Source organism: Haemaphysalis longicornis, unplaced genomic scaffold (genome assembly GCF_048455015.1).
Source record: "Haemaphysalis longicornis isolate Haplotype H1 unplaced genomic scaffold, Haemaphysalis longicornis Haplotype H1 scaffold_6, whole genome shotgun sequence".
Taxonomy (NCBI): domain Eukaryota; kingdom Metazoa; phylum Arthropoda; class Arachnida; order Ixodida; family Ixodidae; genus Haemaphysalis; species Haemaphysalis longicornis.
The window spans coordinates 55,495,716-55,511,725 of NW_027526407.1; the positions used below are offsets into that span (position 1 = coordinate 55,495,716).

The 16,010-nt window shown below is 49.3% G+C and overlaps 2 protein-coding genes across 2 annotated transcripts in view; one reads left to right on the top strand and one right to left on the bottom strand.

Moving 5' to 3' along the window:
- Positions 1–4,573: 4,573 nt before the first annotated feature.
- LOC144142728 (periodic tryptophan protein 2 homolog) lies at positions 4,574–15,303 on the bottom strand. The gene is made up of 4 exons (XM_077674404.1): positions 13,919–15,303; positions 10,549–10,794; positions 8,037–8,355; positions 4,574–5,614 (listed from the first exon to the last, which is right to left on the bottom strand). Exons 1-4 carry the CDS (start codon positions 15,107–15,109, stop codon positions 4,635–4,637), a joined length of 2,736 nt encoding a protein of 911 aa, XP_077530530.1. The 5' UTR covers positions 15,110–15,303; the 3' UTR covers positions 4,574–4,634.
- Positions 15,304–15,542: 239 nt separating this feature from the next.
- The window catches only part of LOC144142729 (uncharacterized), a 46,415-nt gene continuing 45,947 nt past the window's right edge, over positions 15,543–16,010 (top strand). The window contains exons 1-2 of the mRNA XM_077674405.1: positions 15,543–15,744; positions 15,886–15,922. Coding sequence (XP_077530531.1) covers positions 15,716–15,744; positions 15,886–15,922 — 66 coding nt within the window. The 5' untranslated portion in view covers positions 15,543–15,715. The remainder of the gene's footprint in view (positions 15,745–15,885; positions 15,923–16,010) is intronic.

A 16,010-nucleotide genomic window follows, 5' to 3' on the forward strand; every position in this document is an offset into this window, starting at 1 on the left:
GTCACAGCTTTAGTTGGTGCGGCCGCCGCAAACTGCGCAGGGTAGTTTTTCTTCTTTCGCGCTTTGTAAAATAATTACCGATTTGTCAACCGGATAAACGATGAAAAGTGTGCTAATTTGAGCCAGTCTACGCAGTGCAAGCAAAAACGGGAGCTTGACAAATTCACTTCAGTGTCCCTTTAAATGGCTACTGAAGTGCTTTTAAAACCGCGCAAAACTCTATTTTTTACAATTATTACATTGATCAGTTTATGCCTATAAAGTTTTTTTCGTCATTTTTAGCTTGGGGACAGCGGTATTTGTCGATAAAGTTGACCCGACGCCCCGCCCACTGCTCCCTACCGCATCACCGGAAGAACCAGAAACTGAAGGGCAGCGACCGGAAGTAGCGTCATATTCGGAAGAAAGGCCAGCGACGTGCGCCGCATACTAGGCACTGTACCGCGCTGTGTCCCAGTTTTCTGGACAAAGTTCCGAATTAACGTGCAATCTGCACTTTATTAATCAACATTGACTAGAGTTGCTTCCGCGTACTGCGTGATTCCCTAAAGCGACTCCTAGATACCAGAGATTTCCTACGCGAGCGCCCGTGGCTACTACATTGCCTTCACGAGTAGTCACGGGCTGGCCGTGTCGTCGGGTGCTCTGTGCTTCGTACGCGAAGCGACGGGCTCAAACAAATACGAAGGTACCCCAAGTTCCTGATCCATTATTATAAGGGAATTAGAAAATTTGTGGGACCACAGCGATTTGGGCTTTCCGAACTTCTTGCTCGTTTTCCCGATCAACGCTGTTGGCTGTGACGACAGCTTAGCTGAATAACTAGATTTTAAGAAGAAATCAAGCAAGCTGAACGCATGAAGCGTTTTCTGCACGCGGAAGCGATCCGCACACTGGCCGGTAGTGCATGCCCGTACGGCGCACGAAACGGCTCGCACCACACATGCCGTGGCAGCGACCGCCCTTCGCTGCCGTCCAGAATCAAGGCCGTCGCGAAAACCAAGGTAAACATGCAAGAGAGGATGATAGTGTGGTGAAAAATTGTTCTGGGGATTGCCATCCAAAGTGATTTCGAAAGAGGTGATTGAATTTGTATCGCGATGCGGAGCGCCGACCGCTCGCGGAGGCTCGTGGATGGCAGCAAACGAACCTGCCCGAGCACGAGATGCGGCGAGAGGCCGATGGATGGCGTTACCTGCGCGCAAGAATGAGCACAGCACCGATCGCTAGAATGACTATCAACGGAGGAATAAGGTTTCACATGAGGATAGTCATTCGCAATTGTAAAGATAGCGGCGACCAACTTTCTCCCTTGGTGCTAAGCCTAAAGTTCCCAACATCAGCGGCGATCCGTGCAACCTGAGCCGGATGGAGCTGTTGGGGAAGGCGTTCTAAAGCTCGTCGGGGACCAGCGTGCTGCGCTTGGGTTCGTCTACCTTTTGGGGGACGACCAACGTTCGGCTCCCCTATTCTAAAACACGCGTATGTGCAGCAATGCCACGTTCCGCTGACCGGCCGAGCAGCGACCCGCGGGCAGCGACCGGCCGAGCAGCGACCTCTGCGCGACGCGGCGACCGGCGGCCGCGCTGCCCGTGCGCATCGCAAGCCGCTGCACAGAGCTTGTTGCCGCCTGTCTAAAATGTAAAAACAAAGTTCCACATTCGAGGATGGGGATGATGGTGGGTTGAAAAATGGTGCTAGGAATTGTCACTACCGCTGGTAGCGCAACTTCCCTGCACCCGAGAAACAAGTCGGCCATGAGTTGTCGGTTGCGAACCGCGAGCGAACCTGTTGCGTTTATACTTCCCTCAGGCTCTCCTATTCTAAGGAAAGATTGTGTGAGCCCTCCATTCTACAGAGGACCTTCTATACTCGGTTACAACTCAAGAACGGCACCACCTCATGTAGTGTATCACTTCGCCAAAGCGCCGGACCCGTGACGTCAGTGCGCGCGCGTTTTGAAAGGGGTTTGCTATGAATGCGTGATATCGTATGCTTTGTCTCACGCAGTTTGTTTGTCGTCGCTGGAGTCGTTTATAAGCATATTAAGTCCAAAAAATCACGGGAACGGCTCACGCCATGTTCAAAATATTCCCAGTAACGCCCTACTTGCGCCGCGCGGAGAAACATCCGGCTACGGTGATAAGGCACAGCGGCGACTTCCGGCGCCCGTATCTGAAGGGAACAGAATGAGATCTTCAGGCCGAGCGATCCCCGCAGCGCCGGCACTTCCGAATATGACGTCATCTGCCGCCAACCAATCGCGAAAGGCAGTCAGGGCCCTCACCGTGCCCGCGGGCAGGGGTCGCTTGTTTGACGAAAAAAAAAATGGTTTGGGTGTATTTATACATACAATAAACACGTTTTTCGAATTCAGCGCCAGGAAAACCATAATGTAATGCCGCCAACAAAATTTTTTTGAAAAGCTCTTCACCAGCCCTTTAATGCATTACACTTTTACTTTAGAAAAAATATTCACCATTACACAGTGTAGTTGTGACAAGATGGGAAATTTGCTTGAGGCTTAGCTGTGACTGTCCTGACGCATAACTAGTGCTAAGAGCTACCATTCATTTTTTTTTGTTCAAGTATACACTGTAACTGGTGCTTCTAATTAAGAACTAAAGGCAGAGTAATTTTTCGTTTTAACTGAGATTTTAACTTTACGGCTCATCCTGGTTTCGGCCGGCAACAAATGTTGCGGCCTGCTTGTTTAAAAGTAGTCAACAAAGTCTGGCGTGTTCGTCCTGTTCTTCTCCCTTTTTTCTAATGTAAAGAAGCACATCACCAGTCATGATTGAGAAAGCCAGTGAGAGGTGTGGAGTGGTGACACCCAGTGAAATGTCTAGAAAGCGTAGCACAGATGGAGGGCTCCATATATTATCAGCCCCAGACCATTTGCTGACATCCCCGGATTGCATTCATTGATTGTAGGGTTTAACACGCCGACGCAAAGCAGGCGCGCTGTAGTGGAGGGCGTCGGATTAAGTTTGACCAGCTGGGGATCTTTAACGTGCGCCGAAATCTCATACGCACGGGTATTTTTGCTTTTCGCCTCCATCAGAACAGTGGCTGCCGCAGCCGGGAATCGAACCAATGTCCTCATGCATCCCTGGATTGCAATGCGATGCTCGATTTGCCCATATTCCTATAAGGCCTCCAGACAATGAGTCCCCAGACAGGTCACAGACTATCCAGGACTGGTGAGGTAGTTCTGCACCCTCCAGCAAAAGTCAATGATTTGTTTGCTTCAACTGTGTTAATATTTGCACTTCTGTCACTGGCTTTAATGGGTAACCCTCTGAATCGCCGTTATAAATCTTTTGATTAAGGGCCGAAACATTGATGATCGTCGGTGGCAGTGAAGCAGTGTGTTTGGTAATGTTCACAAAACTCAAGTCCGAGCCTAATTTATTTTGACCACCTGGGGATCTTTAACGTGCGCCGAAATCTCGTACACACGGGCGTTTTTGCTTTTCGCCTCCATCAGAAAAGCGGCCGCCGCAGCCGGGAATCGCAATGCCTTAGCCACTGAGCCACCGCGGCGGGTCGTTGACAGGTATAAAGCATTGCATCAGATCTAGCGGGGTATGGAAAGGTTTTGCCCATGCATATAAATTTTCCATTTCAGAATTCCTTTAATTTTTTGCCGGGCGGCTGAGTCAAGCGACAGACAGACCAAAATTTTCACGTTTAAGCAGCCAAAGAAAGACTATCGTCTTTCTAAGCCCATGAACCCAAGGCAAGCAAACAAAGTGAGCAAGTTCTCTTCATCGCTCTGTACCATGTCCTTCAAAAAACTGCTGCATCAAGTTTGCTTCTCATCACGTCGGACAATACTCGTAATGTAGTCTCAGCACCTTCTACCTTTCAAAGGCGCATGTGTAATAAAGAAGGCAATTGCTAGCCTTTTGTCCACATTCATTGACCGGTGCACAAATCCAACTGTTTGTGCTTGCTTTAGGTGGCTACTAAATGTACCGTCTAGGTAGTGAAAGCAACAGCACAGAGTGGGCTTTACCCTAGTTCTTCCGCTGTCTGTTTTTTGCAGCGAAGCTGTTAGCCTCTCGTTGGCCGGAAAATTTCGTGTCGTCAACAAAAAACCCAGACAGGATCCAGCAGATCTTGCCCAGGATGCCGAGCGCATGCGTCAGGGTAATCAGGCGTGCAGCGTAGAGCTCAGTCTTCATGCAAAAAAAACAACCACAATACAAGCATCAAAACCGCATGATGGATGATAAGGCACCGGTGAACAATGCAACCCCCCCCCCCCCCCCAATGTGTTCTGGAAAAGATTAAACTTGCAGCTGCTCTCTAAAGGGGACGGGGGTTGAAGTCATTTGAGGGCTAGCCCATGCGTCAGGCTAGGCAGGACCCAGCCCAAGACGTCGATCGCATGCCTCAGGACCCAGCATTTGCCTCCCGAGAAACCGAGTTACGAGGAACATTTCAAGCCCTCCCCCATTAGCATGTGAAGTGATTTACAGCAGCTGCGCTGGACATTCAATTCGCAGGGCGGATGGCGTCCCTTTTTTTTTCTGGCACACTTCAGAATCAAGTCCACCACCACCACTTTTCCTGAACACGTGAGATTTTATTTACACCAGATGAGGGCACCTTTGCCACAGCGTCCTTCAAGACACCATCAGTTCCTCTTCACTCCCAACCTCAGAATCCAACTCGTTATCCTCCTCTTCTGACTCCCTCTCTTCCTCCTCCTTGCCCTTGAACGTTCGCAATGTCTCGATGTACCTCAACAAGTACTTATTGTGGTCGCACACTTTTGCCAACTCCGCGTGCCTCAACCCGACATTCTTCATCACTGTCCTGAGTGTCGCCATTATGTTCCGCGACCTCTCCTTCAGCGTTTCGCCGTGACACCTCAGCAGGGTCACGATCCATGTCACATAAAACTGAACGTGCGTCGTTGACTCCAGTTTTGCTCCGACGAAGTTCAATAGTTTCTCGACATAGACTTGCGGCAGTGACCGGCAGACCAGTTCGACTTCGCCGATAGGCACACCCTCAATGACCTCTGTTGTGAGGTCATCCTCGTTGAGTCGGAACGCCGCCATGACAGCACGAACATAATCCTTCTCGCGCTCGGCGGCTCGTATGGTCGCTGGTGTTACACCCTTTTCGAGCTCAAACGGATCGAACACGAGGGAGTGATCGAGCGAGTAAATTAACACTCCTTCGGTGCTCGCTGCGGCCCAAGCGCGACCCGTCGGGGAGAACGACACCGCGCTGACTCTAACCTCGGGCTTGAAACTTCGGCTCGAAAGGTCGCCCTTTTTTACCCCGGGGAGTGACAGTGCTGTCTCTTCCGCTGCGGCACGCTCTTCAACGAGCGCCATGTTTCCAAACTCTGTGATCTTTCGGCGGCTGATGAAGTCGTCGACAGCGTCGAGTGAGTGGTTGCAGGTGACCTCGAACTTCTTGAGGAGGAGTTGTTCGCGGACGTGGTAGATGCAGACAAACTTTGAGCGGCCCGCAGCGAGAATACACTCTCCATCGGCCGAGTAGCAGAGGGTGGAGAATGCTTGGGTGTTGGTCAGGCGCTTGGCGGTGACCAGGTCGGTGTCGCGGCGGCCGCTGGTCAGGTCCCGTTTGCCTGCAACAGAGCGCGGCTTGTACGACTTTTGTAACAAACGGTAGGCTCTGGCTGAAGGTGCCGGACTGGTGATCAGGCAAGGTACAGCCTTTGTCATAATTTCCTAGGCCAAGTAAAATATTTCTTGGTCACAAAGAAATGAATGTAACAGCTAACTGTGACCAGGTTATTTTGTTAGAGTAAGGAAGATGGGCGTTCTCCAGCCTTCTGGCATAAAACGTTTCGGCCCCACTCTAGAGGCCAGGCTGCACTTTGAACTTTTTACGGCCTATGCACTTTTAGCATGGCCTAGAAAATTTTGACAAAGACTGCACCCATGGCAAATATGTCTCTGTGTCTCTAGATGGTGCAAGGCTTGATGTTTTTTTTTGTTTTGGCTATAGTTCATACTGCAGAGCTGTGCTTACACTTGCCAAAGAGTATCAAAAATTTAACGGGATTCAGAAAGAATGTTTTAGCATTCTAAAAAAATGTAAAGCAAAGCTAAAGATTTTGGAGATGGACAAAGCTAACCACTGTAAAAACTAGGGACATTAACTGTAGGTCATACAATGTGACTATAATAATTACCCAGTTAAGTGCGCCAAAACGTTAAGACTGGCATGACAGCACGCGTACATGTTCCTTGCAGTGTATTAACTCTTTCAGGGTCACGGACGTACATGTACGTCCTCTGCAAATGCCTTCAAAATGGTTAATAACGTATATGTACGTCATCGCTTGTATGTTTAAAAAGCGCGCCTTTTTCGCCAACTTCTCTTGCTTGGCATGTGCTATCACACTGCGGAAATACGTCAAATTATTTTCTTGCGCCGATGGTTCTTTTTTTATTTTTTAATGATTTACTTCAGCGGCGTGCCGGCCATCGCTTGCGCATCTCGTATCGAGGGGACGCGCTGGGTATCACCCACCGGGTGCACGGGCGCCTCTCGCTTCTTGCGCCTGCCACAGACCAAGGGCGCCTGCGAAACTGATGAGGCTCTTTTCTCATTTTTTTTCGTATTTTATAGGAGTGGTGCGCCGCCTATCGGCCGCGCATCCGGCCCCGCGCCCGCGCGCAGCGGCTGGTTTCGTTATCGTCATCCGGGCGCTTCCCGCTTTTCGCACCCGCGAAACTGATGTCTATCTGATTTCGATTCACTCAAAGGGTGCGGGCTTGTTACTCTCTCGTTTTTATTTAGAATTCTTCTTGTGTTACTCGTGAATAAACCAAGTGTATGCAACAACACAAACAATTTTCTTGTCACTTTATGGTCACCCTAAAAAATTACGATAATTTTTTCTCGAAATAGATTCATCCGAAGAGTTTAAATCAGCAATAACAAAAATCGACCCTGGGGGGTCGCATTTGGCAAAAAAATTCGACCCTCAAAGGGTTAAGGACAACCATGATAGGAACCAAGAAAAAGCTGTTGGGCGCCACCTTTCCTTTTCCTTCTAAGGCAGCAGTTGATTGCCAATAGAGAATGAGACACCCAAATCTGCATGGATTTTAATTCAGCAGCTTAGTTCAAAATCAATGTTAGCAAACCTTTAACATGGAGCACAGTACATTTTTATTGCAAATAAACTAATGCCTTGTAAGGACTATAAAGGAATCAAGTGCCTAAGCATTGCTAAATTCTGGTAAGAACACACAGATGAAATTGCTGCCTAGCCATACTCACTTGGCTTTGTAGTATCTGTTTTTGTAACCAACAAGAATTTTCACTGAAAGCATGCTTTTTTTAAAATTTGATACAAAGCTCCACATGTAGACACTGGTATCTCCCCCCCGAAATGTTTCTTGTCCAAAACACCACCACCACCATCATCATCATCATCATCATCATCATTCCTCTCTGGTGATGCCCTGGTCCATTCTTTGCCCCTGAATTTCCTGCTTTCATCCCTCCATCAAGTTATCGTTCTGCCCCCTCCTTGTCCCATCTCTCTCTCTGTAGCCACTGGTGCTGCCCTGGTGGTACACCTGTTAAGTCTCTGCATTACATGCCTAGCCAATTTGAACGATGACGTCTTCCACTTGAGTTTGCTCTCCAATATGGGATGCTTGTTTTGTAGGCTATCCCTGTAGGCTATCATCCTGGCTCGTCTTGGAACAAGTCAAGAGCGAAAAAACGGCAGGCTGTGCATAAAAGATGGGATTCAGTCACAGAGATGTGCTAGCAGCCATGCACGTGGACATTTCTGTGACCAGGCACCTGAGATGTTAGCCGCTCCTCTCGAGTTTATTTGTACTGTACGAAAAATTTGACTTCTGTTTCTTTTTTGTTAATTTTTGTGTTCGATTGTATGCTCTCTTCTTCATTCAAATTATTCCATTTCCAGTCCATAGCTTTGTGAACCAGGCACCTTAGCCCTCCTGAATCCTGGCCAATCCCCCAAGTGGGTATGTGTCGCAAAGCAGGGTGGCCGTACGTACCTTCGATGCATCCCACCTGGGTGCAGCCCTGCAGCTCGAAGAACACGATGGCCCCGTCCAGGGTGGCCACCGCAAACTCGCCGCCGTCTGGCCGGAACTCGGCCGTCAGCCCATCGGCCGTCAAGGGGATGGCCTCGCGACCGCCGCCCTTCTCGGCAAAGAGGTTCCACACGCGGCAGGTCTTGTCCCACGAAGAGCTCACCAGCACAGACTCCATGCCGGGCCCGAATGCCAGGCCCGAGACGCAGCTCGAGTGGCCCGCCAAGACGTCCAGGAGACGGCCCGTTTGTAGCGACCACACAAACACCTCGAAGGTGTCCTGCAAAAGGGGAGAGCACGAGAGTTTTTTTTCGATGAGGATAAAATGGATGACGGCCGCACCTTGCTGTGGAGCTGAGGCAGAGAATTTATTGGTAGTGGTAACCGTATATAAGCCACAATTTCAACCCAAAAATGATAAATATGCTACGGGAAGTTCGCATATTATCTGCTTGATTGAGCAAACGCACTTAACTTGGTTTGGCCAGGTTTCTAGATGCATGAGGGCTGAAACCACTACTTTAAACGCACACCTGGTAGCAAAAAAATCATGCACCTTTCTGTCTGACAACAATGGTTGAATGCAAAGCTTTCTCATGAGAAATTGGATTCCTTGGATGTTGTCTGAGATTGGACGCTGACTCATTGAGCTTTGACTTTAATCTTTCGCCACTGCATTGGGCACAAAGAAAGTTTCGCGTTCAACCTTCATCATCGCTATGCCTTTTCTGCGTAATTTTGCATGTCCACGCACACCTCTCCAGATTCAAACCGCTTCAGCCGTGCTGGATTGGCACAATTCGATAGATGTCAACTTCATAACGCGAGCGACCCAGGCTCAATTCCAACCACGAAAAGCATCTCAATTTTTCTTCCCTCCACCACGATCATCACCATTGTCAGAGAAAGCTAGTTTTCCTACAGTGCTTTTATGGGTGGACTAGAGATGACATCAGTGAGAGGCTGACAGCTTCGCATGAAAAAGGAGCAACATGTTGCAGTGTTCAGCCGAAAAAACCTGAAAAGACCGAAAACCCATGGGACAAAAGAACCATGGTAGCAGTAATGGTCTGGATTAGGAAGTGGACATCATTAGAGAACGAAGTCGTACAGAAGTCATGCAGGCTGAGGTTAAGAGAAAGAAATACAGGTGGGCCAGCTATGCAACGTAAGGATTGGCAACAGGAAGATCAGCAGAGTGACAGAGCGGCAACCAAGGCGGAGGGTGAGATGTAGCGTAAGATATTGAGAACTCTTTGGACGAATGAGGTATGAAATTGTAAGAAAGAAGGATTGGTTGAGGCAATACAGGACAGGAATAACTGGAAGCAGAGTTCTTCACTATACACCAGTTGTGAAACCCCCCGCTTCAGAAATGAAATGCACTAAAGTGGCTGTTTGGGCTTGTTGGTTGAACATAATTAGGGGACGGCAGCGAAACTGGAACACCGACAGAAAAGAAGAGATATAGACTTACACGAGCGCTTGTGTGTGTCTATATTGTCGCGAACCATGTAAGGGTTTGTTTATTTATTTATTGTTTGTTTTTACTGCCCGGCCACACCTGGGTCTGTTATCTGTCCCCAGCGAAGCACGTCTTCCATTCTTTATTTTTATGCCGCACAGGCTATCTCATTCAAATAAGCAGACTGTTTCGTCTTAACGTCACTATCCCAGAATAATCTTCTTTGACCTGTGATGTTCTGGATGTAAATCGACTGTTAAAGAAACACTCGCGCCGAAAGATAAAAGCCTGCAGAGCAGATGCCGCGGCCTTCGATTCGACGACACTCGCTTGCGCACGTCACTTTGTTGACTGCTGCTTCGCCGCCTGTGTATTCTTTGAGTTGTCAGGGGAGCCCAAGTTTGCTCCAATAAACTTGTTTCCTTCGAAGACAACTGCGTCGTCTCTGGCTTCGTGACAATATCTCTTCCTTTTTTCCTTTTTGTCCGTGTTCCAGCTGCGCTGCCGTCCCCTAGTTCCGCTTCAGAATCTGGGCAGCACCCCCCCCCCTGCTCCGCTGAAGGTGAGAGACAAGTGTACTGATGTGGCCCCTAGGGGACGAAAACTGGACTTCGCCAAACCATTACTCGATCACAAAATTTTTGTAAAATAAGGCATATTTTTGAGATGAGAAGACATAAGTTGGGTAATATTTGCTCGTGCTCTTAGTTTTTTTATGGCTTATGGCAGCAGCTGCCAGCACTTGAGTACTATAACTTTAGGCCAACAGATGACAGGCTTGTCAATTTGTCCTGCGCTTGCCCGTTTGCCCCAGCACAGGTGGTCCAACTGTGGACCGGCTTTTGGTACATGAAGCGTACGGGGAATTTCGCAGCTGGTGTACATTCAGTAACTCTGATTGGAAGTACATGTCCTGCAGTGGGCATCAAGAGGCAGGTGATGATGATGATGATGTTGTGCTAACACAGTAGCCAATGAGGACTGTGCCCTCCTCGCACTGGATCTCACCTGCGATCCTGCACACACCACCTCCCCACTGGTGTCCACAGCCAGTGAAGCAAACTGCACAGCCCTCGGTGCGGTCAGCGTCTTGAAGTTGCGGTAGCGGTGCAGGTCGTACGCGCGGACGGTGCCGTCCAGAGATGCCGACAGGACGGCCTTGCCGTTCTGGGTGAAGGTGACGCCAGCCACACCGGCTGCATGCTCCGAGAACGTCACAAAGCAGAAGCCGTTGCCCGTGTTCCACAGCTTCACCTGCGCATCGAAATACGTGTGTCAGTTGGCGTGCATGCTTGCTGGTTGAATGCACTGCACGAAAAGTCGACAGTAGCGTGGTGAAATCACCCCTCTTTCGAATGCTGGGGGAGAGTGGACCTTGCTACAGCAAAAGCTTTAGGCTTTTATCTGTACAGTTAAACCTGGATGTAACGAACCTCTATGTCATGAATTCCTGGATTTCACTAAGTTTTTCAATTCCTTATTTCCAGCCCCGTTTGAAACCCATGCTTTTGCGACCTCTGTGCAACGAAGGCGTTGCGACAGTTAACCTGGATGCAACAAATTCCCCACGCTAATGAGCCCTTGTTTGTTGCATTTTTTTCTGAAAAATCGGCTGGAGAATTGCACTAATTTAGCAAATTTTGCCCGCACCGCAAACTATCGCACGTTTTCACGTGTGAGCGCAGTGTCGGTTAGGTGCTAGCTAGGCCTGTCGGTCGGCGTGTAGCCGCACATGTCCACTGCTATCTGTGACGATTTCTGCTGCGAGAAAACGAAAAGTTTTGTCTTTTTAACGCGAGCTCACAATTTTAAATGCCATCTCCGCCAGCAAGAAAGAAGAATGTCACCATCTGAAGCAGTATCCCAGCTATACTCCGTGACAACTTAAGAACGGCACAGGAAGTTGCCGCTGTGCCTTATCACTGTGGCCGGATGTTTCTCCGCGCGGCGCAAGTAGGGCGTTACTGGGAATATTTTGAACATGGCGTTAGCCGTTCCCGGGATTTTTTGGACTTAATATGCTTATAAACGACTCCAGTGATGACAAACAAACTGCGTGAGACAAGGCAGACGATATCACGCATTCATAGCAAACCCCTTTCAAAACGCGTGCTCACTGACGTCACGGGTCCGGCGCTTTGGCAGACTGATACACTACACGAGGTGGTGCCGTTCTTGAGTTGTAACCGAGTATAGCGCCCTCTTGCCAATGTCGAGTGCGGAAGAGAGCATCAAGCTCGCGAGCAGGCGTCCTTCCAGGATAAGTTTGGTCCTTGAAACACGTCAAGGCACCGAAAAGTGTCAAAAGCAAAAGTGATACTTAAGTTACGTTTGTGAATACAGGGATAAGTGACCTCGCTTCTTGGGAGTGCTGTGTAGTGACTAAGCTCGTGGCAAAGCAGCGGGTGTAAATCACACAGTTTTTTGCTGAGAAATAAATTGTTGAAGGGCGAGTTCACTGTCACTGATGTCTAGCTTTAGTTTTGTTTCCACTTCATTCGCGCGAGCCTTGACTCGGGAACGCGCATGTAACAAAAAATTGCGCATTTTTGTCAACTTTGTTATATCCAGGTTTAGATGTATATGAACTTTTGTCTTGGCCAAAAAAACGGGTCATTTGACTCCTCACTCACGAAAGGAATGGCACGATGTACTCATTTTCCCGCATGAGGAATGCGATCACAATTTGGTTCCCCATTCCATATTAATGCGAAGGCATTATGTGCTGCATGATGCAGAAAACCCGGCATTCTGAGCAGCGGAAGGTCCTGAAATGAAACGTGTCAACTACAAAAGAATGAGAGTTAACCCCAACAACTTGCAGTGAGAGGCAGGTTCAGTCACTAGCCTGTGCCAACGCCACACAGCTTTCATGATTAAGTTGAGTGTGAAAGCCTGATGGCTTCCCTTGGCGATGCTTCACTGCTACATTGTATACATTTCATAGGAGTTCCACGAAGATATCATAGTACAGATTTGTAGCTTCTCAGTGCAAAGTTTTAAGGCCGTGTCTAGAGTGCCGTCCGACGGTATTCTAAGCACTCCACTATATCGACGTCCACCAGCGTTTGGGGGCAAAATTGCAAAGTCTGGCAGTACATCGCTCTAGATAACGTAAAGCTAGGCAACCTAACCTAAACATAACGTAAGATAACCTAACGCACACAAAGAAATCGTTTAAAACACCGAAAATAACCTAAGGCATAAAAATTACACCTCAATTAAATAACAAAAAAAAAAAAAAGAAACAACCGGGGCAACAGCCGGTCTCGAACCACCGACTTTGGCATCAAGAAGCTAAGACGGATCCTCTACACTACAAAGACACACTCTTTCGGCGGTGCTAGTCTAGTTTTAAATATTCAAATGTCGTCGGACGGCACTCTAGCCATGCCTGCAACGATCAGCTAGAGTGCCGTCGGACGGCACTCTAGACACTGCGAAGTTTTAAATGGCCTTCAGACTGGACACATACCCACTCAAGGGGACTGGCCAGTGAAAATGACTGCTGCCATCAGAGGCTCACAGCCGATTCACTAATCGCCACTGCTATAATGTATTCACCTTCCAAGAATGCGAGCAGCTGGGGTGCCGCCAATAATTTTTTATGTGAATGTACGGAAGAATTAAAAGCCACTTTCTGCCAGGAGACAAGCAGGATAATGATTGTACTCGTCACATTAATGAGAAGCAACATGATCCAATGACTTTGGTCAGAAAAAGGATTGTGAAACCCCTTCTCATAGTTTTGTGACGCCCGTGCACGGCAACTAAACCTCATTACAAAGTTCCACAATGCAGTTTTGAACTGTGCACTATGTGAAGCATCATGCACATCATTTGTGTTAGGACTACAATGTCAATTCTATTTCCCTATTGTCCTCGCACTTGTCGTCTTGGGCTGCAATATTTCTTCAAGTTGCACCATGATTGCTATCCTAAAGTGGCGCTCTTCAATTGTCAAACCCACATTTACTTGGGGCTCCCCCCCCCAAGAAGCAGTCGGCAGCCCCTTTTTTACACGTATTTTTATGGTATGGAGAATCCTTGGTCTATTGATGACGATTCTGTAACTGTAAATTGGACAACCCCTGTGTGACGTACTTTTAGTAACAAGCAACAATTTTTTCCATGTAACAGTGTAGACACTATCAACATGAGTACGACCTTGATCAGTGACGAGCAGTAGATCCTAAGGTACTGTGTGTTTGTGTGTGCGTGCACGTGCTTGTTTGTATGTTTGAGTTTTCGCATGTGGATGGCACTGTACGCCCACCATCTGCCATCGCATTTTCACTACAATGCACCCTCGCACATGGTCGAGACCACCCGTGTTTCTCAGTAAGAGTGTATCGGGCGTAAAAGAGCAGCTGCACACCTTTCCATCGTCCCCTCCAGTCACGAGAGAGGCCCCGTCTGGGGAGTAAGCAAGGCACGCCATGTTGTTGGCGTGGCCCTGCTGCTTGAGCACAAAAGACTCCGACTGCCACTCCCACACGACCAGCTGGCCGCGTCGGGCGCTAGCCAGGGCGATCCAGTCGCCCGTCGGGTTGAAGCAGGCCGCCGTCACCTCGTGGTCGGACACGTTCAGCGACTGGATCAGATTGTAGTCCGGCATCTCGTGCAGCAAGAACGACCCGTTGGAGAAGGCCGTCACCAGCATATGGTTCCCGCCGTGGTAGCACGCGGCCAGGAGATTCACCGATTGCCCGCCCTCTACTTTGAGCGCGTCTTTTAAAAAGTGCTTGCCCGCTCTACGATACCGAATCCTGTCTTCGCCCGCGTCTTCGTCCTCGTCGGCATCAGGTGCCACCTCGTCCTCGTTCTTGTTCTCGGGCTCATCCTCAGTCACGGCAGACCGCCGTCGTCTGCTTGTAGCATCGTCTGCGGAGACGAACCCAGACAGATCGCACGTCGCCTCCCAAACGCACAACTGTCCGTTTCTACTCAGCGTAAACAGGTCCGCGGCGTCTTTGTCGAAGAAGCAGCCGACGATGGCGTCGCTGTGGCTGGAGAGGGTGACAATACCGAAGTTCTTCATCCTGTGCAGCGCTGTGACGCGCACCGACATGTCCCGGCTTCCGACGGCAAGGAGGCGGGAGTCTGACGACCAGTCGAGGCAGGTGACCGCGTCGTACGCCGTGTTCAACACACGCTCGAGAGCGAACGGCGCGTAATCGCGTCTAGCGTGGCCGGGCGTCCTGTAGATGAATACGGTATTGTCCTTGGCGACGGCGAAGTAGCGCCCATCGGGACTGAACTTGACGGTGGACACGGGCTTGCGGAAGTGGTGGCGGTGGATGACGGTTCGAGAAACCAGGCTGCACAGAAGGGCTTCACCCGTTTCGTTCACGGCGATGAAGAGGAAGCCCGAAGGGGCGATGTCGACCGCGGTGAAGTTGTAGCGACTCTCGATCGGCAGCGTCTCCGACTTGTTGTTGCGCAGGTCGAACAGGGAGAGCCGGTTGCCGACCGGCGCGATGACGGTGTTCCCGTCTGGGGTGAACAGGAGGTTCCCTTTTCGGTACACGGTGCCGACCAGGTTGGAGAACTTGAACGCGAACTTCATCGTGGACGCTCTCGAGATAGCGCTACAGCACTAATAAAAGGTTGTCACGGAGGAGACTGGTCTACTTACTCACAGCTCGCATCGCACACCAAGAACAACGTTCACCACTTCGCTCATGTGCCAGCAACGTGTTCACGAAAAGCCAGCGAGTGTTTCATGCGCGGCGCCATTTTGTTTTGCAATGTTGCGTAGTCTTTCATGCACTTTTGGCCAAAACGTGAGGCTGTAGCGGAGTTAAGTCGTTCAGGTTATACAAATACACTGTTATTGCGCTATAGGTTGACTTTAAAATTGATAAAATTGAGAATTAACTAGAATTACCGTAACGATGTTTTGAGCTGCTTTATGTAATCTTTATAGTCACGTCACTAGCGCTACTAGCGTCACCACAAATTTGGCGCTAAAATAGTTTGGTCACGTGACTTGCAAAGCATAAACGATGGCGGACGTTCAAATCCCGCCGTAACGGACGTCGGAGTTCACGCGTTCACAAGTGCTTCGGATACCAAATGTGCCCTCGTTTTCAGTCGTGCGGATTTATTCCCACGATTCAGGCGGCCTTTTTGACCTGTGCGACCGTCGTGGTTGAGTGACGGATACCTCGCCATGGCCGAGTCCAATGAGAACGTCCCAACGTAAGCGCCTGGCTACGTTTTTGAGCTTGTTCGACGGGAACGCGGATAGCTAAACGGTTTCATAAGTGGCAAACTGTGTTTTCAAGTATTGGCACCAGCCAATGCAAGGTTTTTCTTACTCGACTTGTTTGTTTCCTTCAGGGACACCACATCGCTAAGATACCCCCGTCGGTCGTCGGTGAGTAGCCTTTACCACACCCTCGCACATAGAAGCGGCGAGTTTCGTTTCTTGTTGGCCTGTCTCCGTGTTTCAACCACCGTAATTT

Excerpts from the sequence above, each read along its gene's own strand:
- LOC144142728 (XM_077674404.1), bottom strand. The coding sequence starts at position 15,109 with ATGAAGTTCGCGTTCAAGTTCTCCAACCTGGTCGGCACCGTGTACCGA. Across the intron at positions 10,795-13,918 it reads CTGGAGGGGACGATGGAAAG|GTGAAGCTGTGGAACACGGG; the intron begins GTGTGCAGCTGC and ends TTCGATGCGCAG. Across the intron at positions 8,356-10,548 it reads TGGTGTGTGCAGGATCGCAG|GACACCTTCGAGGTGTTTGT; the intron begins GTGAGATCCAGT and ends CCCCTTTTGCAG.